The sequence below is a fragment of the Poecilia formosa genome, unplaced genomic scaffold, assembly GCF_000485575.1.
Source record: "Poecilia formosa unplaced genomic scaffold, Poecilia_formosa-5.1.2 Scaffold328, whole genome shotgun sequence".
NCBI lineage: Eukaryota > Metazoa > Chordata > Actinopteri > Cyprinodontiformes > Poeciliidae > Poecilia > Poecilia formosa.
Genome location: NW_006800267.1, coordinates 101363 through 129118, shown reverse-complemented (window position 1 = coordinate 129118; position 27756 = coordinate 101363). Strand labels below are relative to the sequence as shown.

Genomic DNA, 27756 nt, shown 5'->3' with positions numbered 1-27756 from the left:
GAAAAACTTGACTGCTTTACAGAGATTTGACCTTGAACACTTTTATTAGATAGATGCCGCTTTTTAAATACTCTACTAATGCATTTCTGCAGCATCTTTTAAAATGTCTGTAAAAGAAAACAGTGAGAACAACTCCTTCAGCTGAAGTTTGTTCTGAAGCAGATCCTATGCATCCAAAAGCCTTTTTGTCTAAATCAGCACATCGTCCTAAAGCAAAAACCTTTTGTTACTTTTCTTCTGAAAATTCTGTTTCCATTAACCAAATTTCTGTTTGTCATTCTAATTTATGCAACTTTATGGTTATTAGAGACACAGACACTGTCCAACATTGGTGTGTAATCGCAGATGTTTCCTGTTTCAGTGTCTAACTTTCACAGCATTAAAGAAACATCTGAATGCCATTGTATCTTGGCTGACATATCTGTTCATATTAGAAAAGTTTGGGAGACATTTTAAATCAATTACACTATGTAACCTTTTTTTTTTTTTTTACCACTCCAGTATCTATGCAGTGACTATTAGCTCCCGTGTGACTGGAGGGAAACAGGCGACCCTGTGTGCTCATGTCCAGAATCCCGCTGAACGCCTCTCTCTCGCCGTCTCCCTGACTGTGGATTCCTCCAGCAGCGTCATCCTGGAGGCGACCGTCTCTGAGGAGTTCTATCACTGCCTCAGCTTCCAGGTCAGCCTGCCTTTCTGTCTGCTGGCCTTTTTTTTCCCTACAAAATTGAGTAGAACTCTGAATTTTTCAAAACATTTAATGCATTGATGATGTTTTTAAACAGTGTGCTTTCCTCCCCTCATCCTCTCATTGTTTGGTCACAGAATGCCGCGGATCTTGGCATCATTACGCTCCTCATTAGGTAGCACCATAACTCAGGCTGTCAGCGGTGGGGCTCAGTCCGTGAATTCTCTGGTTCCTCTTAGCTTGCGGCTCGCAGGCCTTGCTTCATATTGATGAGGAAAGCCTTGAACCTGCTTCTAATCTGCTCTGCAACAACAACAAGTCTTCGTTTGAGTTTGTTGGGCCCCACTTCAGGAATGATCGGGTGTTTTCACGCTCGCAGCCAAGCGCAGACGGCTTTCTGCCAGAGGATTAGCCTTCTACCTGCATTCTTCTGAAGAACACCTCCTGTCCTGTACCCTCAGCATGCACACATGTGGAAAAAAAATCCCCTTGAAACACTTTCCTGGAAGAAGTTTCAGTTCCCCGTTACGCAATAGCAGCTTTACTGGCAAGCGAAGGCACACAGTGAACAAGTTTTCTAATTAAATTGTTGGGACAGATCCGTTTTTTTTAGCTTATGAAGCTCAATTTACTCTGCTTTCATGCAGTTATTATCCTGTGTTTTCCAAGGCACACCTATTCCCCGCATTCTTTCCCTTTCAGATTTTATCATATTACAACCAAAATGTTTTTGTAATGTGAAACTGATTTTCTTGGGATTTTATGTGACGGACCAACACAAAGTAATGACTCAGTTGTGAAGTGGAGGGAAAATGATCAAATCTGTAAAGGTTAAATAATTGTGAAACCTCCTTTACACTGATGCCCTCAAATAATATCCAGTGCGACCAACTGGTTTCAGAAGTAGACTCTACCTACAGGGTCTAAAAAAGTATTCAGCCCCTTGGATGTGTTATCCTTTTTATTGCTTTTACGAATCGATCATCAACAACAACAACAAAATTGAATTATGTCAAAGTGAAAGCTGATTTCTACTAAATGACAGTGAAATAATATTTCACGCAAAACAAGCGATTGTATAAATATTCACCCCCTTGTAGTTTCCTTTGGCTGCAATCCCAGCAGTGGTTGTGTCAACACAACCACATTTTGTTGATTCTGATTGATTTGTAAAAGCAATAAGAGAGTAAACCTGCCAAATGTGTGATTACCTCTTAAGGCACCGTAAAGCCCAATAAAACACATCAACGTTTGTAATTGATATTGAATGTCTCAAAACTGATTGGATGTTGTATTACTTCGTGGCGTTGCAGGTGCCAGCTGTACCGATCAGGACGGTAGCAGTCATCCAGGTGACCCTGGCGGGTGAGGGCTCCTCCATGAACAAGAAGACCAAAATCGTCATCGAGCCGCCCGGCTTCATCCACATTGTGCAGACTGACAAACCCATATACAAACCTGGACAGACCGGTGGGTGTCTAATGTCGTGCCGTGCTGGATGTGTGGAAGCTCTGAAGCTTTCAGCTGGATGCTGGATTTAGCAATATTCAGCTTTTGTCTCTGCACTGCTTAGCAATTCAGCTGCACCAGCATAATTTTGGGCTATTTTGTTGCATCTGCATAACGCTGAGCCATCACTTAGCAAGTTTGGGAGTTTTTCTAAATGCACAGAACCACTGTTTCCTCAACAGTTCTCATTCGAAGGGGTTTGGATGAACTTTAAATTTAATCAAGGCTTTAAAATTAATCCCAAAAAAAAGAAACCATTCATTTTCTTAATCACTTCCCCATTTCTCATTTCTTTGGCTTTATTAGAAGAAATGATCTTGTACCACAAGATTCTTTTTCAGTCTGGAAGCATGGACTTTACGTCTTTATGTTTGAACAAGTATGGCGAGAGAGCAGATATTATAATTTTATTCTTTATGCTCCTTTACATTCATGATTTCTTTTGTTGTTTGAACTATTCATATTCATTAAGTGAATGAAATAAAAAATAAAATAAAAACAGGAGCATGGAAAATATTTGGATTTCCAGACTTTACTCAGCCCATCTTCTTTCCAGTGGCGTCCCTAAAATGTTAATAAGGGTGGCCAGTACAGGTCAGGAAACATTAAAAAAGAAAAAAAGTATCTTATGTGTTTATTGGGTTTTACATTTATGTCTTGTTTGAAGAAGTTTTTTAAAAATTATTTTAAAGGCTAAAGCAGACAAACTACTCAAAGGATTCCTTTAACTATTTGTTTGTTTTTATTTTATTAGAAGATACTCCACCTTTTCTTTTTAATTAGAATAATATCATTAGATTATACACATCATTTATGTTTATTCTCATCTCAAAATAAAATGTGTTGTACAATCTTTGTTCTATTTATACCCTCAGTTTGCTGTTTTGCTCATATCTAACATTTCTTTCTTCTCTTTTTAAGTAAAATTCCGGATTGTCTCTTTGGATTCCAGTTTCATCCCTGTGGTTCGAGTGGTATATTCTATTTTTATTATTATTATTATTATTTTTGTTATGCCGCTCATCTCGTCACTGTTCTGCAGCCGTGTGAAACGTGTTGGGGTTACGGCGAGTAAACTCGGTAATGGGCTGTGATTTCTTGCGAGCAGTCGGCGAACGCGAGCAGCGAGGTCTATTTTGGTTCAGGCAGAGTGGGAGGCGGAAGCAGGGCTGTTTGTTGCTTTTGGAAGACGATGTGGGCGTGAAGCAGAGTGTGGAGTGGTGCGATAAACACGCTGTCAGAGTTCATTTGGCGCACACCGCGCGTGACCTAAACATCTGAATCAATACGGGCACAGGCTTTTTTTTTTTTTCTCCCCGTTTCTAATGAGGGAGATGAGAACATGGCAGCGTGCTGTGAACATGAAATTCCTATTTCCATAAGTCCAATTAGATGGAAATGTAAAGACGTCATCCCTTCACTCATACAGGATGCAGGTTTTATGAATTTACCTTTTTTTTTTTCATGTCTTCAAAATATCATCAGAGCGGAGAGAAAAGCATGGGTCTGTAAATAACTAATAATCTAAAACAGGAAACATTTTTTAGATGTTCTGGATAATTTGGGCCTATCACTCACTCCAGTGATGGTTTAATAGTCCATGGATGTTTCTCTCTTTTTTTGTGTGTGTATTAAATTAAAGGAAGTGCTTTTCTTGATGTGGTTGAAAACGGTTAAACAGATATTTAAGCAGTTGGATTTTCTTTGTGTAAAATTTCTAGCACAGAATAACAATTTGGTTTGTCACATACGTGAGCCTGGTAAAAACCGGCCTCTTGCTTTGCTTCGTCCGAGGAGTCTGGGCTCTCGGCAAAACTTGTAATGATTGCTCTCAAAACTTCTCCTCGCGCTTTAGGTTTTGTGAATACATTAGGTATCTTTTTCTAAACAAATATTTTGACTACAAAAGGTAAACTAAATGAGTTTTAGTTTCCTTTTGAATTATAATGTTTCAACGTTGTCTGTACCTTTTTAATTATTGTTTTGTTTGCTGTACACTGCTGTTCTTCTTGTCCAGGTATCCCTTGGAAAAAAGGGATTTCCTGGATTCTATTATTATGTTACTTGATTTTTTTCTTTTCAATTTAACCATTGGTTTAGATATTTATATTGGGGAAATAAATCAAATAACACTTTTTCCAATCCTGGTTTTGGATTTGATGAAGAAAAATCCAATTATCAAAGCATGCATGGACCCATAACTGTACAGTATTTGCCAGAGGAGAGGAACCCCTTTCAGCTGAGATTGATATAGTCTGGAGAATTGCTCTAAGTGTGTTTTATGCACCTCCTCTTGACTTCAACTAAATTTTTTTTCTTTCTTTCTTTTTAGTACAAAGAGGTGGTACTCCAGGTAAGAACTCAAATATTTCCATGCTGACATGTCTGCTGAAGTCTGCAGTTTTTCCCTGAGGAGTTTTGCCTGCAGGAAAAAGGAAAGAGGCAATAAAAATACAGAAATGCAGCAGGTCTGGCTGATGTTAAAACTCGTGGATCTCTTTAACTTTTGACTGTAACAGGTCTCACAGTGAGGCGGTATTTAGGGTTAGAAAGATCATAGTTTGTGGGAAAATCCCCAACATCCCTAACACTCAGTTAAACATAACCTCAGTAAAACATGATAGTAGAGGCAAATATTTTTAGAAATGTAAAATAAAAACACTTGTCAGCTCAGATTTTCACCAACTAATGGTAAATTATAATGCAGCATTTAATTTACATAAAAAAACAAAACAAAACAAAAAACATGAGGTCAAGTATTTACACTATGTAGGATTAGTATTAATGAAATTCCTGTGTGTAGGATCCCAATTCAAACCGCATCGCCCAGTGGCTGAATCAGACGATTGGTGGCGGCATCCTGGACCTGTCACACGCCTCCATCTCCGAGGCCGCTCAGGGAACTTACACCATCAGCGTTGTGACAGACAAAGAGGAGGAGATCTCCCACACATTCGACATCAAGGAGTACGGTGAGTTTTTCAGGAGATCTGGAGCAACAGAAGGGCTGATGGAGCTACAGTTTGTTTTTCCATTGGTTTCATTTTGTTGCAGTTTTGCCTAAGTTTGAGGTAAAAGTGGATCTGCCCAGTGTGATCACCATCCTGGACACAACAACCACATTCAAGATTTGTGGAAAGTGAGTGACAGCTAAGTGCCAACCTGCAATATGCATATGTTTTCTTGTTTGCTCAAATACATTTTGTTAAATGAAACACGTGACAATACTATCCCAAAATCCCAAACTTCTTAAACTCAGGCTAATGTCGGCTTCTGGGGAGGTTGTCCATTAAAAAAAAATAAAAATCTGAACTGTAATGCACACGACTTCAGCATGTTATGACACTTGATTTATTTCTAACTAAGGTTTTTGGTTCTTGTTCTTTTAGAATTCAGACTTAGAAAGCTAGGGTCTCTTTAACAACAATGACCTTAAAATCCAACATGACTGCTGCACATAGAAAACAATATATGTTAAAAAGTTTGGTCATTGTGGTTCTGGCCTATTAAAATGCCACACTGTAGAAGCTAGAGGCAGAAAAGTTTCTCAGGCAACAGATGAAACACTTGAAATCTCAATTTTCATCTTATTTGTGCATTTAGTGGCTGACTAAATTGTTTCTTTATCATTATATTTTGTCTTTTGTCTGCAGATATACTTATGGGAAACCTGTTCTTGGTAGAGTTAAGGCCGAGTTTTGTAGGAAATACTTTCTGTTTTTCTGGCGTTCAGAAGAGCCAGACAATGACATTTGCAAGAACTTTGATTTGACTGTGAGTATTCCAGAGGAAATGGACTAGAATCACTTCCTTTCTTTATGTTTGCTAAAGTTTAGTCTATGCACACGTGTCTTAATAAGTCTTAAATTAGTGTACCTAAAGTTAAGGCCTTAAAATGTCTTAAATGCTTTTAAATAACTTGATCTTAAATACGTTAATCATTACTACCGATTATTATCTGCTAAAATACCATGGCTACTTAGCTAGCTAGCTTTTTGTGTTTATCTTGGGTAACTGCAAATGTGTCACTGGTTGCCTGGACGACATTCAGGCAACCAGTGACACCTAGGGTGCGTTCACACTGCAGCCTGAAGTGTCTCAATTCCGATTTTTTTGCTGGGGCCGTTCACACTGCCAGTAAATGCGACCTGTATGCGTTCTGCAGTCTGAACGGGCAAACGACCTGAAAGTGTCCCGCATGCGCAGTAGAGGGCGCAATAGCGTCAGCATTCTCGGTGTTCTGCCAACCGCCATAAATAGAAGAAGTGCTCAGTGTTTGCGGAAGTAAACATGGAGGCTAACGGTGGAGCTTAGCTTACATATTTGAAGTTGTTATCCGGTCGGAGCAACATATTAACAACTTAATCGTCATATAATCCATCATGGTTGTTGTTTTTCTTCCTACTTGCGCTTATCAGGACGCAGAATAGTGAGATTTGTTGAGCATCAGTGACGTTCAGTTCGGATGAAGGCGACCTGGACGTTAGGTCGCATTTGAATCGGATACGTATCGGATATAGGTCACATTCGAAAAAGAATCCGACCTGTGCTGTTCACACTGCCATGAAAAGATCGGATACAGGTCGTATTACGTCAAAAAAATCGGAATTGGGTCACTTCAGGCTGCAGTGTGAACGCACCCCTAGTGGCAATAAAAGTCACCTAGTGACTCACATTATACTACTTACATTCTTACATGCAATTTTCTGTTGTACATTTATGCCATGATAAATTTCATTCATATTTGTTGTAAACAGTTTTAAGTTTGAGTTGATGAAACCTGCAGAAAACCTGTAAAGTATGCCCATATTTTCTTATGTTCCAGCTGGATAAAAGTGGATGTGTCTCAGAAACTGTGAGCTTGGCAGAGTTTGCTCTAAACAAGTTCTCATATTCTGACCGTTTTGAGCTAAATGCTGAGTTGGAGGAGGATGGAACAGGTTGGCTCTCTAAGATTCCAGTATTGTTTTGGAGTCTAGTTTCTACCAGGAAGTGACCCGTGTGTTTTCCACTGTATAGGGGTCGTTCTTAAAGGCTCAGGGACGGCCAGCTTAAGCAGTCAGATCAGAACTATCACCTTTGAGGATGTGCCTGGAGCATACAAGCCTGGCATACCATTTGAAGGAAAGGTAAAAAGCTCCATCAAAGACCTGCTAGCATGTTTTTGGTGTTTTGCTAATAGAGATGCAGCTAAAATTATTCAACAACCTTTGCAAAGTGGATTTATTGGCATTTTGTACATGTGGCCCACTGTGGGCCACATATGTACAAAACATGGCCCATAAAAAAAGTTAGCTTAATACAGCTGGTATCAGCTAGTTTTAGGATTACTTCTGATTTACTTCTTCATTGTCAAGATTAGTCAACCTCTTTGCCACAATCATATTCTATACTTAGTAGAGCGAACTTCTGATGTTACGACCAGTTTCTGGTGTCTTCCTTAGGAATGGTGACTAATAAACATTGTGAAAACCTTTCTTTCATTTTTGCAGATCAAGCTGGTCGGCCCAGACAGTCAACCTGTTGCCAATGAGCTGCTTTATCTGTTTGTTGAAGACTCCAAGAAAATGATGCTCACGACAGACGCAAAAGGCACTGCTCAGTTTTCTCTCAACACGTCTGAGTGGAAGGGCTCTGTCTCTCTCAAGGTCAGCGCACATTTTGTGGTTTGTTATTGTTTGTTGTAGAAGTGCTTCAGATGATTTAACTGGTTGAACCATTGCAGTTTTCCTTGTTGTCTGTTAGACCAGTTGCCTGATTTGTGGGTTGACCTGTAGAAGGATCTGGAGCAACCTTCGCTGACTAATTTAGATGACAAGATTTCTGTCCCCATTTCTGAATGAAAATGCTTATTTTAACTCTTTGCTGGCCTTCACTTGAATGAACCAAGATGGCTGGATGTTGGTGTATATTTCAGTAATGGCTTAATTCAACCCTTGATCTCACTGAACAGGTTCTCACTAAGGATACGAAGGAAAACGAACCTTATGTTCCCAACTTACGGCGACCAGACTACGGATCGGCCTACCTGTTCGTCTCACCTGCTTATTCCAAGAGCAATAGTTTCCTGATGCTCAAGCATATCAGCGACGGCTTCGCCTGCGACAGAGATGCAACTGTGACGGCTCAGTACATCATCCAGGGAACAGAACTGAAAGAGGGACAGACGGTCCTTAACTTCTTCTACCTGGTATGTGTCACATTGTGTTTCTGTTGCAGTAATGTTAAGAAAATGTTCCAAAATTTCTTTGTTCACCTTATTATTCAGTTCTTTCGGGATTTTTTGTTTTACCATTAGACATATATATCACTATACACTGTAACTACAAGAGTATTAAAAAATCCCAAGTGACAGAATTTTCTCTTCTTACATTCTCTGCCTTTGTAGGTGCTGTCCAAAGGTGAAACTATGCGTCATGGTTCTGTCCCAGTGAATGTCACAACAGGAACTGGTACGAAACCAATCTAGTTTCTAAAGCATAAGCTCAGTGACAGACAATCTGTGGCACAAAAGCTGGGCATGGGCTACATGCAATACATATAGTGCATGCCCAACCTTCGCTGACTGATCTAGAAGACAATAGGGTCACTGTGCTGAAGCGATGGGGAAGTTCTTTTTAGTTGGCTTTTTTGTATTTGACAGCTTTTTATGTAATTAATGTGATGAGGGGACTGGACTCCACTTCTTCACCTCCTTTTCTGTCGCTCTCCCACACACACCAAAGGTGTTCCAGTAACCTGCCTCCTTACTACTAACTTAAGTTAACCGGAACATTTATAAGCCTTCTCTTCATACAGATGAGAACAAGAGAACTGCAAAACAACAGCTCTTACTTAGAAATGAAATGATAAAGATGAGTTACAGCTTTGGATAAAATGAAGAGCCCACTGCACTGAACCTCACTGAAAAGCTCCTGGTTATTCCACCAAATATTAATGTCTGAACTCTAACTGAGTTCAGACATTAATATTGTTGTTTCTAAGATCTTGCTTTCTTTGCATTATTTGAGGTCTGAAAGTACTGCGTCTTACATTATTTCTGCAAATGCTAAATTTTTGCTTGTTATTTCAGAGACATATTGTCAGTAGTCCATAAAAGAACAATGTTCATTTTACTCAAACATAAACCTATAAAAAGTCAAATCTGAATGTTTTTTATTTGAAAAGAAGAGGCAAACAAGGAATACAGTGTTTCTCTGATTTGTTGACCAATCAGGACATGGAATGTGGTCTGTTTTGTATTGTCATCTAGTGCTCATAACTTAGCAGGTGTTGTCTTCAGATTATTAGCAAAGAACGAAAATGTCATTTGTTATTCTCTGAAATATATCCATCTGTTTAATCATTCACATCTGTTTACGTGTGTCTGTTCGACACTACAGTCAACAAAGGGGAGCTGACCGTCAGACTGAGTGAGGTGATGGACCTCGCCCCCGTTGCCCAGGTGATTGTTTACTCTGTGATGGCCAATGGGGAGATGGTGGCAGACAGCCAGGACTTCCCCATTCAGCTCTGCCTCAGTAACAAGGTAGGAAACGCAAAAATACAGTTTTATTTTCTTTAAACCAACATATGGAGAAAACAGGATTCCACTTGTGCCTCTCTGTGATCGGTTGACTCCTCAGGTGTCCCTGAAGTTCTCGTCCGTTCAGCAGCTCCCAGCAGATCAGACCACACTGACACTGAAGGCCAACCCCAAATCCCTGTGCTCCGTCAGAGCCATCGACCAGAGCGTGTTACTGCAGAGGCCAGAGCAGGAGCTCACCGTTGACTATGTATGACAACAAGCATCTCATCAAAGTGATGAGGCTGACACATTGTGATCCCCTTTGGAAAACGAAACACACTAAGGTTCAGCTCGCTCTCCTTTGGGTTCGTGTCCTGACAGATGTTTAACCAGCTGCCAGTCCAGAAGCTGTCAGGGTACGACTACGAGGTGGAAGACTTCGATCCATTCCGCTGCTTTCCCGGCCCGATCCCCAGGCCAATTCCTGAGCTCCAGCCTGTTCCTGAAGCTGAAGTCACTCCGACACCAATCGTCGACGTTGATGTCAACGTTCGACCAAAGCGCTCGCTCTTCCTCCCTCCGTTCTATCAGAAGACAGATGTCTACAGCATTTTTAAAGTAAAGATTTATTGGAATGAGTTTCTTCTATTTTTAGGTCAGACTATCAGTTTTAACTTCTCCATCGTGTCTAGGCATTTGAATTTCCTCATCTAAATTTCTCCTCATCTTTTTTCGTTTCTCTTGATCCATTTTCAGTTCTAAGCCTGTTTGACTCTTTTTAATTTTTTAATAGCTGTGTTTCCATTGAACATATTTGTGTAATTTGACATTTCGGAAATAACTTTGCTTATTGGAAACTCAGTAATTTTGAAAAAACTGTTGCTAAAATGTTTTGGTGCTAGGATGAGATGGTGTTTTTGCCTGTATCAGAATTGGTTTATTTTGTAAAACTATGTTCAAGACGGTCACATGACTAACAACCGGATGTTGCCGTTGGTGCAAGCCATGAAGAAGAAGACGACAGGAAGTGGCAGGAAGATGATAGCGTGGCATGTTTTTTATCACTTACTGCGTGAACAGACTTATTTATGTGTGATTTTAACTTCATTTCTTATTCAATGGAAACACACAATCCCATCGCTTTTTAACAATCCTGTATATGAGTAATATCGTTACTCATTTAACGATAATATCGTTACTCATATACGGTAACGATATTACAATGTGCAATAAAATGACATCGGTCATGCTGCATAATTTCTCTTTCTGTCTTTGTCTCTCAACATCTAGGACATCGGAGTCAAACTTGTGACAAACTCAGATGTGAAAAAACCTTACGACTGCTTCGTGTTCAAGTTTAACTGTATGTTTGGTCGTGTTTTGTTGTTCTGTCCATTCTTGGTGATGAAAGCAGCCACTGTTACCATTTTTAAATTTTATTTAGCAATGCCAGAGGCTCTTCCAATGGTAGATGAAGCGGGCCTGGAAGCTGATCCAGCGTCAAACAATCAAGCCGGAGTACCTAAAGAGACAATTAGAAAAAACTTCCTTGAGACCTGGATCTGGGATCTGGTCTCAGTTGGGTGAGAACTGTGGCAAAACGACTGATTGTTCTCTTTTTATTCATGTTGTTCTAGAAGTATGCTTGGCTGGACCTGTTGCCTTCAACATGGCATTGGTTAGAGGTGGAGAAGCTAGAGGTCCAGAGGGGCAGAAAAATGAGACAATCAGAACAGAGTTTCCTGAGATCTGGATCTGGGATCTTATTACTGTGGGGTAATAAGGAGAAAAGGATAACACCATGCGACCTAAAGAAAAAAAATCTTCATACCAATGTTTAGCTTCAATTACTCAATCAGTTTAGATTTTAAAATGTGCTTAATGTTTTTAAACTCTTCTATATTTTTTATGCCTGATTAATTTGGTTCTGGTAATCTTAGCAAAAAGGGATTTTAAACCAGCAAGAATGGGTCCTTTTATGATGGGTGAAGGGTGTGAGAGAAAGAGAGAGAGGGCGAGCGAGACAGAAGGGGTGAATGGTAGAGACGTCTGTGGGTCATAAGTAGGTTTAACTGTGCCTAGTGATGCACCGATCCACTTTTTTCACTTCTGATATCAATATCTGAGTGGATCAGCTGCTTTTCTAATCTCCTACAGAAAAACAGCTGAGTTAACTTGATGCTTTTTTTTTTCAACACAGTATTACAAATTAATTTGACAAAACTCTGCACTAGCCCACCACATGAGCAGCTTCACACACTTGGTCAAACATGTAAAAACAACACAACTTTACTTTGTTCAGTCAGTGCAATGAGGAGTATAACAGCTGACAAAAACGATAAGTTGAGCACATAAACCGCAACAAATTTTCTTTCAAATGGTTCAGAAAGTGCCTTTAGGAATTCGAAATTCGAAATAGAATGTAAAATTAAATAACAGAGCATGACGTCTCCAAGAACAAAACATAGAATTAGACTGAATAGATCTGCCCTTATGGATCAGGCATATTGTCACCAAGACTCAGTGTAAAATTTTTCTCAATATCGGGACTGATACAGATATTAATGTCCGATCAGTGCATCTCTATCATAGCTTGTGTGAAGGTTTTAGCTTTGTGCATTTTTACGTGTTGTTCAATCTTTCCCCAGATTTAGATTTTTATTTTCTAGTGCTTTTCTAGAAATATATAAGAACTGTTGCTTACTCTTTGGATTTCCCTGCCTGGCCCTGTGTCCAGAGACAGCGGGTCGGTGAGCCTTCAGAAGACGGTCCCTGATACCATCACCAAATGGGCAGCCAGCGCCTTCTGTGTCTCCCCTACTGGTTTCGGTGTGTCACCCAACACCGGGCTCACCGCCTTCCAGCCATTCTTCGTCAGCCTCACCTTGCCGTACTCCGTCATCAGAGGGGAGGTGTTCACACTGAAAGCCACCATCTTCAATTACCTCTCCCAGTGCATAATGGTGGTTACTCACATTCTGACAGAGACATTTTCCTCAAGAGTACATGAGTTGTCTGGCTTATTTTAGTGTTTGGTTCTGTTTCACAGGTCAAAGTAACTCTGGCTGAGTCTGACCAGTTCACCTTCAGAGACTGTGAAGGCTGCCAGTACAGCATCTGTCTGTGTGGAGAGGAGAGCAAGACCTTCTCCTGGATTGTGACTCCAACTGCTCTAGGTACACACAGCTAAATTGGTTGCTATTCAACTAATTGGATTGTCACTGAAATGTAGGCTTGTTACAGACAACACTAAGGTCTTCTTTAGCACAGAGGACCAGAGCAAGGCTAACCACAGGAAATAAGGAAAGTCAGTGAATTTCTTTTGGAATAAACATATTTATGTATAGTTTTCCCTGGTTTAAGATTTGGGAGTCTTGCTGGACATCCAGGAATCGCTGTCCCTGGATGTGACCCCTGACCTCCAGCAATACAGATAAACATAGCACTGGCATCATCAGTGTAGCAGTGAACTTGTTAATCATGCTTTCTTGTTTCTACATGAAGCTTAGAAACAAAGAACACCATTTATAACTTCAAATAAACCCTTTTTTCATAGCAAATTGAAACCTCTCCGATAATTATAAATTAAACTATAATTTTTTTATCATTCTGCTTTCTTTTGAAGTTTCAACTTTACAGCTGCAGTAGGTAGCATGTTTTTAAAATATACTTTTTGCATATGCCTGACCCATAAGGGCAGATCTATTCAGTCTAATTCTATGTTTTGTTCTTGGAGACGTCATGCTCTGTTATTTAATTTTACATTCTATTTCGAATTCTTAAAGAGATAATCTGTGGAAGAAACAAGCTCATCTGGTTCTACAGCCATTTGCAGACATGCACCACTCCTGGTCAGAAACAACCAATCAAAGCGAGGAAGGTCTTAGCGCTGTCAATCATGTTTGTGTATATGCTGCTCACTCCTTTCCCTTCACAGCTCATAAAAGCTCAAGATTAGCAGATTGCTGCAGGTGTACAACTAAACATTCCAGGAAAACGGCTTTTTCATCATCGGTGGCTATGCTAATTAGCCTGAACATTTATAGCACGCTCCAGCGTGGCGAAGAAGCTGTAGCGCAGCAGAGAGCAAGAGGATGTGAGTAGTGCACAATGGATGATTGACAGTATCTGTCTCATAGCAAACTGCCACGACATGGTGACAGTTTTATACAAAACAGCATATTTTTAAAAAAGTTACCTACTGCAGCAATATAATAGTTCAGACTCCTGTCATGTCTATTTTTTTCTCCTGAAAATAATCCCCCTTTGTCGAGATTATCAGTCTAGATTGAAGCTGACCTGACTGATTTGTAAATAAATTCCCAATGAACTTTAGTATGGGCTCATGAACTGATCATTAAAAATCCCAGCTTGTCATAAAATGATTTCATTTTTGTTTTCCATGAATTGAAATTGTCATGTATGAACATATCAGAATGTGGGCCTTTTGGCCCTCCATAAACCACACCAGCCAGCTCTCATTACCTGGGTTCTGACATCTCACTGTTGCCATGTGTTTGCATTTCATTAAGTGAAGAGTTGACGTGCATGCTGCGTCCATCAGAACCTTCAGCTGCAGAGTGAAAGCTGGTTCTGAACAAGCTAATCAAGCTGATGCTGTTGCCGTAGCGCAGAGGATTCCCATCAGCCTCCGTCAGGAGGGATGGAGAGGGGGTTCTGATGTATGTCAAACCGCAATCTGCTAACCCCCCCATTACCCCATCTTCCCCCAAAGCCCCCTCCCTCAGAGGAATGCTGACAATCACTTGTACTAACAAGTCAGGTAGTATCTCTGACGAAACATTCAGAAACCTCTCCCTGAGGGGCTGATCTGTACTTGTCCTCCGTGTGAAGAATTATGGGCTGTGAAGGAAGCGAGGGAGGGCATGGGAAACAGAGGTGCATGGAGACACGGAATAATAAGGCAACAAATGGGGATTAATGAGGAGGTAAACAGGAGGAGGAAGGAAAACCGAGGAAGGATGGAGGAACAGGAAGGGTAATGAGATGGGAAGCCGTCCTTCCTTTGCACATACCGTCTGACAGGTGGGAATCGATTAAACACCCCCAACGCCTGCATGTGTGTGCGTGCGTGTGTGTGCGTGTGTGTGTGTGCACAGGCGACGTGAGCCTGAGGGTCAGCGCCGAGGCTCTGAGGACCCGCGATCTGTGTGGTAACGAGGTAACCACAGTGCCAGACGTGGGCCGAATCGACACGGTGGTCCGAACACTGCTGGTGGAGGTCAGTGAATGTCAGAGCGCCCGTCACCGCGGTGACCGCAACACTTCTGCTTTTTAGCTCTAGAGTTGATGTGAACGCTGTCCGGTCAGCCTGTCCTGGGGAACAAAGAACAGTTTGGAAGATGAAAGCAGTCTTTCCAGAGCGGTGGGAGATGTTCTTCTGTTCTGATTGGACGTTTCAGATCAGAGGTCTCATAGCAACAGACAAACAGAAGCTCTGACAGGCAGCCACAGAACAAACTGATGATTATTAATGGATGTCACTAAGTGGATCTAGATAGTTCATATGTGCAATTGTTAAAAATCAGTGTGGAGGTTTTGTCCTTAGTGTAATAATCCATGTGTTAGAGATGAAACAGGTTGAAATATCTGTTTACTTATGCAGTGATTTGTTTCATACAGCTGTCAACCATTTTTTCTAAGAGCATAATGAATACATGTAATGAATACAGTGATGCATATCGACTGAATTTGAATTTACTATGTTTGATTTGTTCTTAATTTTTATCAAAGCTATTTCCATTTAAATAGCTGAATATTTTAATGCTCCACATTAGGGAGGCTCAGGGCTTCGCTCATCGTTTCTCCTTGCAGGAAAATGACTGGACTTTAATCAACCAATAGGAGACCTGCATCCTTCCCAGACATCTGTCAGGGTCACAGATATATTAACTGAAATTTATGGGTGTAAAAATAAGAGCAAATGTTATTAATGAGCAGCATCTTTCTGTCTTGACTAATCGTGATGGATTAATTGTTGAAATAATCATCAACTAATTAAGCTAAGTTATTGTATACCAGCTGGTAAAATCTTTACTTCTTTTAAAGTATTTGAATAATTTCAATGTTTTAATGCATTTCTTATATTGTATAAAAAAATGCTTAAATAAACCGGTTAATCATCAGAATAAATTACTGAACTAATTGTTAGTTGCAGATGTCCTTTTTTTCTCTCCCATTTTTTTATATTGTGAAAAAATTCAGATTTTCCAGGCAGATGCAGATTCCTTGATTTTCACATTCTGAACCACGTTAGGCTTAGTATTCTCCTGTGACTCTCTGTCAGGCTGAAGGAACGCCTCAGATGAAGAGCCACAACGCCCTGCTGTGTCCTGCAGGTCAGTGTCTGCACTTCAAAGCTGGGTCTCCTGGTCTCCAGGTTTCTGTGGAGAAAATCTCTCCATGTCATTAAGCATCAGACTTTTATCAGAAAACCAGCTCACATTTCAACAAATGGCTGTTTTTGTTACCAGATGGTCCGGTGGAGAAGAAAATCTCTCTCCAGCGGCCTGAAATGTTTGTGGAGGGGTCAGTCAGAGCGTCCGTCTCTGTCCTGGGTAGGTGACACCGCACAGACCCCCTGGTGGCCCTGGAGCGACGGGTACCTCGTCTAATAAGCAGAAATTGTGCTTAAATGTCTGACTTTTTTTCTTTTGTTTCCCTCTCTTGCAGGTGATCTGATGGGCCGGGCCCTTCAGAATCTGGACAAGCTGCTGGCCATGCCGTACGGCTGTGGGGAGCAGAACATGCTGCTGTTCGCTCCAAACATCTTCATCCTCAACTACCTGAAAAGCTCCGGTCAGCTGACCGAGGCCATCCTGGAGAAGGCCAAGCGCTTCCTGGAGAGTGGTGAGGGCACTTCGCTCAATCTCTTCTCTGTCCTCTTCACCAAGAAGAGGAGGTGAAGTTGAATCAAATAAAAGACGAACAGAATAAAATATGTGAATCATTAATATTATGATAAATATGTGTTTGCATTTATAGTGGTGGTTGTAATGTAGCAAAAAGTTCAGGAGGAATCGAGCTCAGAATGTCAGAGCAAGATAAACTCTAGAGAGTTCCTCTTCCAGAACAGAAAGCCGCAAGCAGAACGCGGCTTTCTGTAGGTGGAAAAATCATTTCTGAACAAGCAGGGTTTTTTTTTTTAAGTATTTCTGATTCTGGTTGCTTCTCTGTGTTGTAGGATATCAGAGGGAGCTCAACTACAAGCATGACGACGGCTCCTACAGCGCCTTCGGGAACAGCGACCCCACTGGAAACACCTGGTAAGTACAATGATCTGCAGCTTTTAATCAGGAGCTCCACAGCGGACATTTCCATATTGATTGAACAGATTAATTCATACAGTCATAATGTACACTTTATTGAAATAAGTGCTAAAATAACAAGGCGATCGTTCATAAAAATAAATCACATAGATGGGCTCCTATTTACGCTCCATACAGTGAAGTTGATTGAAGTTGAGTAAACATAATTTTATTGAGTGACTCCAACACGTGTCTGATGTTTGTTTGGAGGGCAGAAACATGAAGATAGAACTGGTGTTAGACTCAAGTTGCATCATTCGAGAAGCATTTAAAACATTTATCCAAAAGGTTCGCTTTTCATATCTCTGGTTTCATGTGACAAGAGAACAAAAAAATGCAATCCAGACATGGTGGGAGGAACACACACACACACACACACACACACACACACCCACGCACACACACACACACGCGCGCACATAGTTGTCTTTGCCTGCTGCCAAAAGCAAGTATCCTGATGCATTAGTTTTATTAGGAAGCTTGCAGAAAAAAATGAAGATTTTCATTTAATGGGCTTAAAGCAGAGGCTGCCTGGGGGGATTTAACGAAAAGGGGGATGGGCAGTTTTGGCAATCGGTGAATATGTGGGGGTGTATTCCCTCCCCCTTTCACTCATGTGGTTGGGAGAAACTGGGGCTTAAGCATTTACTCACATTAGAGCTTAAAAAAGCTGTAAAACTGAAATGATTTAAAAGGAAATCAGTTTTCCTGCATACAGTGATTTCAGAGTTTTAGTCTCTGAATTATTCAGCTTGGTGTCCTTCTTTAAAGAAGAACAGCAAGTAAACTAGTGTTTGTGTTGGGTTCAAGGTCACCAGGTGGACCAGAACCACTCTTCACATAATGTGGCTTTAACTGTGATGAACATGGAGGAAAGCAGTGCTCCATGTTTACAGATCAGATTTCATGTAGGCTATTCACTTGTTTACAAAAGTTTAATTGTTTTCCCAGGCTGAAACAATTAATCAGAAGTATTACAATATTCATCAACTAGCTTAGTAATCAGTTGTTAACTACAGACTCTAAAACTTGCCATTTGCTGAAAGAAGAACTCCCTCACAGCAGATATTCAGCTCAAAACTGAGTAAAGAATATAAACCTTAAGATGAAAAACCTTTTTGTCTGTAAATCTGTTCTACCCTCATGTGGCAGCTTCAGTTTCACCTGATTTAAATGATGAAAAACAAAAGCAACAAAAACCTCCTAATAAGCATCGTTTGCTGCCCTTTTAATAGGTTAATCCGAATAATCAACAATGTCATAAATACATTAAAAAGATGTATTAATTTAATGAAAGCTTGATTGTTTGTAGCAAAGGATGAATCTCAGCTAAAAAATACTTTTAATGTCAACATGTGAAGAGCTCAGACCTTTCTGATTGAACATCAACAATCAGCTGATCTGTTTAATATTTGATTAACTGATTAATAATTGGATAGACAAAGGTGATGATAGGAGATTTTACTTACAGAGTTTCAACCAAGCGAAGCTAAACCTGCCACTGGAGGAGCTCTGGGTGGAACATATTTACAGACAAAAGTTTCTTTATTATGTCAAATGAAAATGGTAGATATATTTTGTAGAGTTTTGGCTTAATTAATGCTCTGACTTTATTGCTCCTTCAGCAAAATTGGCTTTTTGTTTAGTCTGTATTCTCCAGCTAACAATCATTCAATTACTAAATTAGTTGATGATCATTTTAAAAATAATAAACATCGATGTCAGAATTTCTGAATTCTGACTGCACACAGAAACTGTAGTTTCTCTGGAACTTGAAAACGGTCTATATAATTGGACCTGTATGTATAGTTTTGAACCTGTTCGCCTTGCAGAGCATCAGTGGAGTGAGCAGCGGTGTTGGACACACTGCAGTGTCCCCACTGCTTCAGCTAGCAGGTGTTTCTGAGTGCTGCTGATTGAGCCGGTCTGACCTGCCGCTGCGTATCGGGGGTCATCGTCGGGCTCCTCTCTGACCTCGCGTCTGTTGTCTCCAGGCTCACTGCGTTTGTGATGAAGTCGTTTGGCGGAGCCAGAGATTACATCTACGTGGACTCACAGCACATCAAGGACGCCCGGACCTGGCTGTCCGGACTGCAGAAGAGCGACGGCTGTTTCACGTCTGTTGGGAAGCTCTTCCACAACAGCATGAAGGTACAGCTGGTCAGGAGCTCTGGACGGCAAAATACAGGAATTTAATGTAGCTATGTGAATCTGCATCCCATGGATTATTGGAATAACAATGATGATTCATTTTAATCTCCTTCAATGTAGATGTATTGAGGTTCTTTTTGTGGGCAGATTCCAAGTTAACATGTTGCAGCAGTAAACAGAAATCCAAGCAGCAGCAGAGCACCAGGACCTGTCTTACTCTGACCTTTGGCCTTCGGTCATGACCTCTGCTTCTCTTTAGCTTTGTACTGGTTGTCACTCTGTCTCAGTCTGGCGATAACTGGAAAGTCTAAGATAAGTTGAAAGGTGCTCGTGTTAAAGATGCGGCCATGTTTCATTGAAACATGAGGTGTTGCTTTCACAACATCCCCATTTTATCACTCAAACACAGAATCCTGCATCTTGTCTTCCAGAAAGGAAACACTTCCCACGGTGGTTACGATAAGATGTAAAAACTTTTTCACAGATGGATGTCAGCTTGTTCTAACATCAAATTTAGACTTCTTACTCTTTTTAGAAAATTCTAGAAGAGTTTTAGAACATGATCATTTCTACAGCAGAAGAAAGTTTTAAAGATCAAATCTGGCTGCTTGGGGAACAAAAACACAGCTAATGTGTCGCATATTGGAAATGTTAATTCATTAATGAGAATGCAAGATAATTATTTAAGTGCGCTAACCCTGCTGTGACAACATCTGGCCACATGGTGCTGCTGTATAATGAAGTTGTCAAACCACTAAAGGAGTTAGCAGAGCAAGAGACTTCTAGACTTCTAAACATGCATAAAAACACACACCACAGATTTAGAAGATGTATTTTTTCAAAAAGTACACCCCTACTCCTTCCATAAAATGTAAGAATTACTGTAGCAACCAGCTGCTTAATTACAGGTGAAGGTGAACACATTGTTAAGATGAAAATCAATCAGCTTGACCTTGGAGAAGCAATCTTCCTGGTGTGAGAGTTGCTGGAGGAACAATATTTCTTCCATCATTTGTCAAATTTTATTGTTTTCCCCACAATTCACTTCCATGGTATTTACTCTGCTTGTTCATTGATGTAACATTCTGGTAAAGCTAACGCACAAATACATTTATGTCCATGAATTCTAAACACGCAGAAGACAAGAAACTGGTCTGTACTTGATTTGGGAAGCTTTAAAAAAATAGCAACAAAAAAAAAAACAAAAAAGCTACAGCTATTTCTAAAGATTACATCTATTTATCTGATAAGTTTTAACATCAGATGAATAATAATAACAGACTTATCCGACATCACTGATTAGTACCTGTAGATATAATATCATAATACAGATTAGAGATGCGCCAATCAAAGATGTAAGGCTGATTTTTGATCTGTGATTGCTCTAAAGATTATATCTGCTGATACTGATTCAGATTTTTCTTAAAAAATAATTAAAAACACTAAATATTTGTTCTAGCCTGCCATGACTCTGGTCATTAGTTATTTCCATTAGCAACATAAGCAAAGTAAAACTGTGTGTGAGAGAGCTGTCACTCTAAAACAGGGTTTTACTGATCATTTTTTAAGGGGAAAAAGTGCTTAGAGTTTGATTTTTTGATTTTTAAACCATTAGCATTGAATGTTAGCTCTTGGCATGGCTAACATTTGGAATCTGCTAGCAGTGTGTGTGTTCCTTTAAATAACGTAGTCGCACACCTTAAGGATAAAAGAATGAAACAGATTAATCCAACGTTTATACATTCAGCCTTCTTGTTAGCTACTGAACTGTCACTGTATAAAGTTAGCTTGAATGTACAACAGAAATACAGAGTACACTGTAAAAAGTGATTTCCTTCATAAATGGCCTTTTAAATCTCACGTCTTCTTCTGAGTTAATTGCTAACTCATCGACAGTGAAACTGGGTTCATTTGAGTGTCCTCACTTCAGTCACAACCTCCAGCTGAAGAGAGTTGTTGTTGGCGCTTAGCTGTGGCACGTAGACAGAAAGATCAGACAAAATGTCAGTCGCTAGCTCGCTTCTGTGCATCTTTAATAACGCACCAACTTCCATGTAGGATCTTGCAGTTCTTATTTTAAAACCTGGACCTTTAGCAGGCGGACCCAGGAGTTTTATCTGTTTGGAGTTTGTATTGATTATTAACCTTAACCTAAATTTTTAAAAAGAAGCCTTTCTACTGAAGGATTTCAACTTTACTCCCTACCCACCTAAATAATTGAAAATTTAAAAAAAAATTACAGTTATGGAAGATTTATGTGATGTAAAGGAGCTGTAACTGAGGTAAATATCATTACATGATTCATTTAAAAAGGATCAATTTTCTCCAAAAACATAGTTCAGGCTGGTACACAATGACTCGGATTGGTACATATTGACTCAAACTGATACATAATGGCAGATTGTTTAATGAAGGCCATGCCTCTGACCTGTTGCTGTATGATCTCGTGTTTCCACAGGGAGGAGTGAGTGACGACGTGTCGCTGACGGCTTACATCGTCGCTGCTATGCTGGAGCTGGACAGAAACGCCTCGGTCGGTTGGACGTCCTCTCTTTCTCTTTTTTTTCATCTTGATCAGTGTAATTTTTACTGTTATTGTTAAACCACTTTTTGCAAGATATTTAGAGAAGTTGAAGGTGATTTCAGTGTATTTCTGTCACTAAGCTGTCACAGCAGAGGGGACGGCCGCTGTCAAAGGAAAAGGAAACAGGTCAACTCCAGCTCTCAGTCTAATTGTGTCTTCTTGTGTTTGACTGCTTTGTGTCAGGACCCCGTGGTCCAGAAGGGCCTGAGTTGTCTGAAAGATGCTGTGGCTGGGGAGTTTGACAACCTGTACACCACGGCCCTGATGACCTACACCTTCAGTCTGGCTGGAGATCAGGAGATGAGGAGCAAACTCGTCACCATTCTGGACCAAAAGGCCAAGAAGGACGGTAGGAAGAAGAGTGTTTTCACACCTCATAGTCCAGTAGACTGGGTTTGATTGGAGTCAAACCAACCAAACACTTTGAAAAACATGTTTATCTCCTCGCCTGTGGTGGCGCTGCACTAAGAACTACTAAAGGAAACCTCTGAAAAAGACACTGAGCTCAACTTACTGTTTCAAGAAGCATGAATATAAATAGAGTGGCATCAGATTTTAGTGATTGTAGAATTTTTCTTATGTTTTTGGCATCAGACCATGAGCCATTAGCTATTTGTGCTAAACTCTTTTTCTGGTTCTATTAACCCAGAATGCCCTGTGATGTAGTCCACTTCCTCCTTTTGGAGCAGTCTCTTGTCTGTTGGCATTCACACAGGCATTAGAACCAAATTACAGTTCACTTCAGACCAAAGTTCACTTTTTTGAGTTTATTGAATATCTGTCCCTCAAACAAACCAGACTTTCTGGTGTTGATGAACCTTGAGAGAACACGGGAAATCCTAGATGATGTCCTCAAAGAGTGCAAGAAGACAGAATTTAAAACAATTTGAGAGTTTCTTTCTATTAAAGAAGGTAGAATGACAAACAGAATCAAGTTGAAGATTCTCCCTCTAAGTGAGATGTCCCCACTTTATCTTGGTGGATCTTTTTGATGAAGACGTTGTTGGTCCGTGTTTCGTTACCTGCTGATCTTGTTGTTCCTCCTACATCCTGACTGGAAGGCGGTACTGTTCACTGGGAGCGAGTGGGATCTTCTGAGGTGGGCCTGGACGCTGTGGAAGTGGAGATGACCTCCTACGTGCTGCTGGCCCTGCTCCTCTCTCCTCCTCTGGAGGGTTTCAGTCTGGACTACACCTCTGGGATCATCCGCTGGCTCGCTCAGCAGCAGAACCCGTACGGTGGCTTCTCCTCCACTCAGGTATCGTAAGCATTTCCAGTAGAACTGCAGCCCTGCAGCGGCCAGAGCTAACACCTGACCGCTCTGCCCAACAGGACACGGTCGTGGCCCTCCAGGCTCTGGCCAGGTACGCCGAAGCCACCTACAGCCCGCAGGGTACGACCACGGTGACGGTGACGTCTGTGGGCGGCTTGAGGAAGGAGTTCACTGTGACGCAGAGCAACAGGCTGCTGTACCAGGAGGAAGAGCTGAGCGAGGTTCCTGGAGAGTACACCGTTAGAGCCGAGGGACACAGCTGCGTGCTGGCTCAGGTACCGCTGTGTCACACATGGGATGAGGTCCCACACTGGGGTTAAAGGTCACAAGGTTGGTCTGTAGGGATGGGTTTCTGCGGTACAGACAGAGAAGCTTCTCAGACCTGATGAGAAGATGGATGAAGATAAATACAGGACAGTGAAGGGAGGAAACCTGATAGAGGATGAAGATTACTGGAGACGGAGATGGAGCTTCACCTTCCAGAGCAGCAACCTTTACCATTCGGCTCCAACTACACATCCCAACAGTCAATGCTCCGCTAAAGGCTGTTGCTATTAGCGGTGCTTTCTTTCTATTAGTTTGCTTCGTGTTGTGATCTTGTTGCCTCAGCTCGCAACTTTAAAATCGATCCAGATGGCAGCATCCATCATTGCGTCTATACAAAGTGTGTTGGTGGTCACATTTAAAGACTGTTGGTGTTTGTGGTTATGTTGTGACCACATTCAGTTCAGGGCTCCGTATGTTTGACCACGTTCCATCACTGTCTGATGTTTCTCTGCAGATCTCTGCACACTACAACATCCCTCCACCTGACGACTTCTCAGCCTTCACCATCACCAAGAGCCTCGAACCCAGATGCAAACTCAGCCGGCCACAGCTCCACTTGGCTGTTCATGTCAGGTACTGCAGCTGGAGTCTCTCAAGATCTCTGCTGGACACTTTAATGCAGCTGGTTTAAAAATGCTTGATGTCACTTCCTGTAGGTATCAGGGCAGAAGAGAGGAGACCAACATGGTCATCATCAACATCAAGCTGCTGTCTGGATACGTTCTGGATCAGAGCTCCCTGCAGCTGGTAAGTCCCTCGTTTGACTTACGACTCATAAAACTGAGAAGCTTGCATTCCAACAGCTGACTCTGCTGCTGCAGCTGAAGGACGAGCGATTGGTGAAGCGCGTGGACTCAGACGAAGGATTCCTCAACATTTACCTGGATGGGGTGGGTGTCCCTCAGGCTGAGTTCTTGCCCCCTTGCGTTTCCTTCTGTGTGGCTGTGCAGGAAGTTTGGAATGTTTGTGATTGCAGCTGAAAAGGGACGAGCCGCAGACGTGCAAGGTGACTCTGGAGGAGGATCAGCGGGTCAGGAACCTGAAACCAGCTGTGATTAAAGTCTACGACTACTACCAGCCGAGTAAGAGCTCAGCTCGCTGCCTTTGCTCCACCATGTTCGGCCTGTTCTGTTAGTGTTTACTCATTTATCTCTCCTGTTTCAGCTGACCAGGCTGCCACTGACTACACATCCCCCTGTGCTGAGAGTAAGTCAAAGTTCTCCAACTTGGTTCTCTGCTAGTTTTCTGTAGTGCCACGCCCACTGGGATCTGCAAGGTGTGTTTAAACTGAAAAGCTGTGGCTACATGGAAGCCACAGCTGAAAGAAACGGGAGAGAGATGAGACTCTGGAGGAAACATAAAAATGTTTCCCTATTTTTTGTTTTTAAGGAGGTAATGCTGCCTATGACCAAATGTTCTCATTCTATTAACATTATACTTTTCATAAACATAGAAAGTACTCCTACATCTGTTTCTTTATGTGTCTCTGCTCTTTTTCCTCAAACCTTTTTTACTTTACTTTATTGAACGTGCCAAGTTAGAATAAAATTACAACAATGCAATAACAATTAAAGCTGCAAGCAGCCTCGAGCAGCCAAGCGCCACTCTGGCCTATAGCCACCGGGGGGGTTCGAAGTACTCTGCCCACCGAACCACAACATCCCGAGTTCAGGTCAGCAGCACCACCATCCCCACTATGAACAGTGTTGGTGCTGCACTGCTTCTCCCTCCTGAGACGCCGGACGGTGAACCAGAGTTCTTCTGGTACGGAAGCTGAAGCTGTACGGAAGTCTTTCTCCATGGCCTCTCCAAACTCCTCCCACGCCCGAGTTTTTGCCTCAGCAACTATCCGAGCCGCATGCCGCTTCGCCTGCTGGTACCCATCAGCTGCTTCTGGAGTCCCACAGGCCAAAAAGGCCCGATAGGACTCCTTCTTCAGCTTGACAGCATCCCTCACCGAAGGTGTCCACCGAGTTCGAGGGTTGCCGCCGCGACAGGCACCAACAACCTTGTGGCCGCAGCTCCGATAAGCCGCCTTGGCAATGGAGACACAGAACATGGTCCACTCAGACTCAATGTCCCCCACCTCCCCCAGAATATGTTCGAAGTTCTGCCGGAGATGGGAGTTGAAGCTCCGTCTCACAGGGGACTCCGCCAGACGTTCCCAGCAGACCCTCACTACACGTTTGGGCCTGCCAGGTCTGACCGGCTCCCCCCCCCACCACCAGAGCCAACTCACCACCAGGTAGTGGTCAGTGGACAGGTCCACACCTCTCTTCATTGAGTGTCCAAGACATACGGCCGCAGATCCGATGAAATGATGACAAAATTGATCATTGAACTGCGACCTAGGGTGTCCTGGTGCCAAGTGCACATATGGACACCCTTATGCCTGAACATGGTGTTTGTGATGGACAATCCGTGACGAGCACAGAAGTCCAACAACAGAACACCACTCGGGTTCAGATCTGGGGGGCCGTTCCTCCCAACCACGCCGCTCCAGGTCTCACTGTCATTGCCCACGTGAGCATTGAAGTCCCCCAGTAGAACAAGGGAGTCCCCAGGAGGGCCACTCTCCAGTACCCCCTCTAAGGACTCCAAGAAGGGTGGGTAATCTGATCTGCTGTTCAGCCCGTTAAGCACAAACAACAGTCAGAACCCCCCCCCACCCGTAGGCGGAGGGAGGCTATCCTCTCCCCTATGATAAAGCCCCCAAAAAGCCAATTCATTTGGCACAATAATCATAATAATAAACAGCTCAATTACAATAGGCCTTCGCAGTGCTTAGCTGCTCGGGCCTAATAAATGTTCAAAGGAGTGGGTAGAAGCATAAACTTATTTAAAGTTGGTCTTGTCAGATGTTTGCTTGTACTGAGCCAGGTTCTGGTTCTGCTACAGGTTCCTTCCTGTTAAAGGTCAGTTTCTCCTCTCCATGCTCAGTCAGGCATTTCTGTCACGTCAACAACACAATGAGCGACTGACTGTGTTCTGGAGGAGTGAATGCTGAAAGTCACTTCAGCTGAAATGACTTTCAGCATTCACTCAGTGCAATCTGCTGGGTTTCCTTATGAACAACTTTGAATAATTAACATAGTGTACTGTTCTGTTTGACAACTAAGATCAATGGGAACGCATGATTAGATTTAAATTTCTTTCTTTTAAAACATTTTCCCTGGCACTAGTGACCTTTAGTGAACAGTGGTCAGAAAGGACAGCAGGTTGTGTGAGAGAATGAAGATATGCGGCAAAAGTCAACAGGCCAGGACTCGAACCCTTGATGGCTGTGTTGATTAGCCCTGTGCCACCGCCGCCATGAAATAACTTTTCTTGTTATGAAACGAACCTATAGAAATAAGTCTGTTTCATTGAATTGTTTAATGAACGTTGAATTGTTTAACGAATTGAACCTATAAAAACATTTTGCTAAACTGAGCAGATCCGCTCTAGATCTCAATTCGTCTTCCATCCCACTCTGTAAACATCGATATTCCTAAAGCAGGTATAATAACCCTTGGTGTGTGTGTGTGTGTGTGTGTGATTTCTCTGCAGACGACAGTGACAACAAGGTGTAATTCCTCCTTCCACCACCAGGACAGAATTAACAGCTGATGGAACTACTGCGTGATGTCTAGGATTATTGTTTTAAAACTCTATGTTCAGTTGGGATCTGAATCTACTTTGGGTAATGTTAGATACTTTAACTCTTAGTTTATCAGGTTTTATTCTCTTTTATTGTGGGTCACATGCTGAGAATATATATATTTTTTTTGTTGGTGGTGACCAGTAATGGTCCGTTTGTGTCTCTGCTCAACACTGGAACAGTCACACTATTACGCACTGGATACAACAGACAGCAGAGGAGTATTTGCTGATAGTCATTTTGTTTTTTTTATTAATAGATCTGACAGAAATCCACATTATTCATACATGAAAGTGACACATGACACAGTAACACAGCATGGTCAGAGTGCTGATTGTGTCTGAGGGGAACAGGAGGATCCAGTCTTAATGGTGCTGGGTGATTTATTCTGTGTACATGTACCTGCACAAGTGTTGTACCAGTAAAAAAAAAAAAAAAGATATTCATACGTGACTATTGTACAATTTCAAATGCAAGCTGCAATAAAAGTTCTGAAATAACAAAAAGTGAAAAGTTGTCTTTTCATACAATATCACTAACTTTTCACTCAGGCATTCTCTTTACAATACTACTTTTCTTTTATATACGTGTAGATAACAGCAACTCATGACCAACAGATGTCACTTTGAAACCTCTTGTGGAAAACGTGTGACAGCATACACACTCACTACTGGACGACTGACGTGTCTCCAAGGTAGCGGCTAACGCTCCATGCTAAAGGCCTCCAGTCAGGTCACAGTGGGGTGTTA

The 27756-nt window shown here is 41.7% G+C and overlaps 1 protein-coding gene across 2 annotated transcripts; it reads left to right on the top strand.

Moving 5' to 3' along the window:
- Positions 1 to 483: 483 nt before the first annotated feature.
- Positions 484 to 27506, top strand: LOC103152778 (alpha-2-macroglobulin-like protein 1). 2 transcript variants are annotated; one of them, XM_007573387.2, is made up of 35 exons: positions 484 to 682; positions 2002 to 2158; positions 3119 to 3171; positions 4530 to 4550; positions 5001 to 5169; positions 5252 to 5336; positions 5851 to 5971; positions 7023 to 7137; positions 7217 to 7326; positions 7690 to 7845; positions 8151 to 8387; positions 8586 to 8649; positions 9580 to 9725; positions 9823 to 9972; positions 10086 to 10322; positions 10995 to 11067; positions 11149 to 11287; positions 12442 to 12667; positions 12754 to 12880; positions 14825 to 14946; positions 16012 to 16063; positions 16199 to 16282; positions 16398 to 16574; positions 16909 to 16990; positions 19027 to 19183; positions 21642 to 21716; positions 21951 to 22116; positions 22829 to 23025; positions 23100 to 23315; positions 23822 to 23940; positions 24024 to 24114; positions 24189 to 24257; positions 24344 to 24449; positions 24532 to 24573; positions 26917 to 27506. In XM_007573387.2, exons 2-35 carry the CDS (start codon positions 2068 to 2070, stop codon positions 26937 to 26939), a joined length of 4098 nt encoding a protein of 1365 aa, XP_007573449.1. In that variant the 5' UTR covers positions 484 to 682; positions 2002 to 2067; the 3' UTR covers positions 26940 to 27506. The 2 variants fall into 2 exon arrangements, with proteins under 2 accessions (XP_007573449.1, XP_007573448.1); XM_007573386.2 differs by lacking the exon at positions 26917 to 27506 and having other exon boundaries at positions 24532 to 24842.
- Positions 27507 to 27756: the final 250 nt, after the last annotated feature.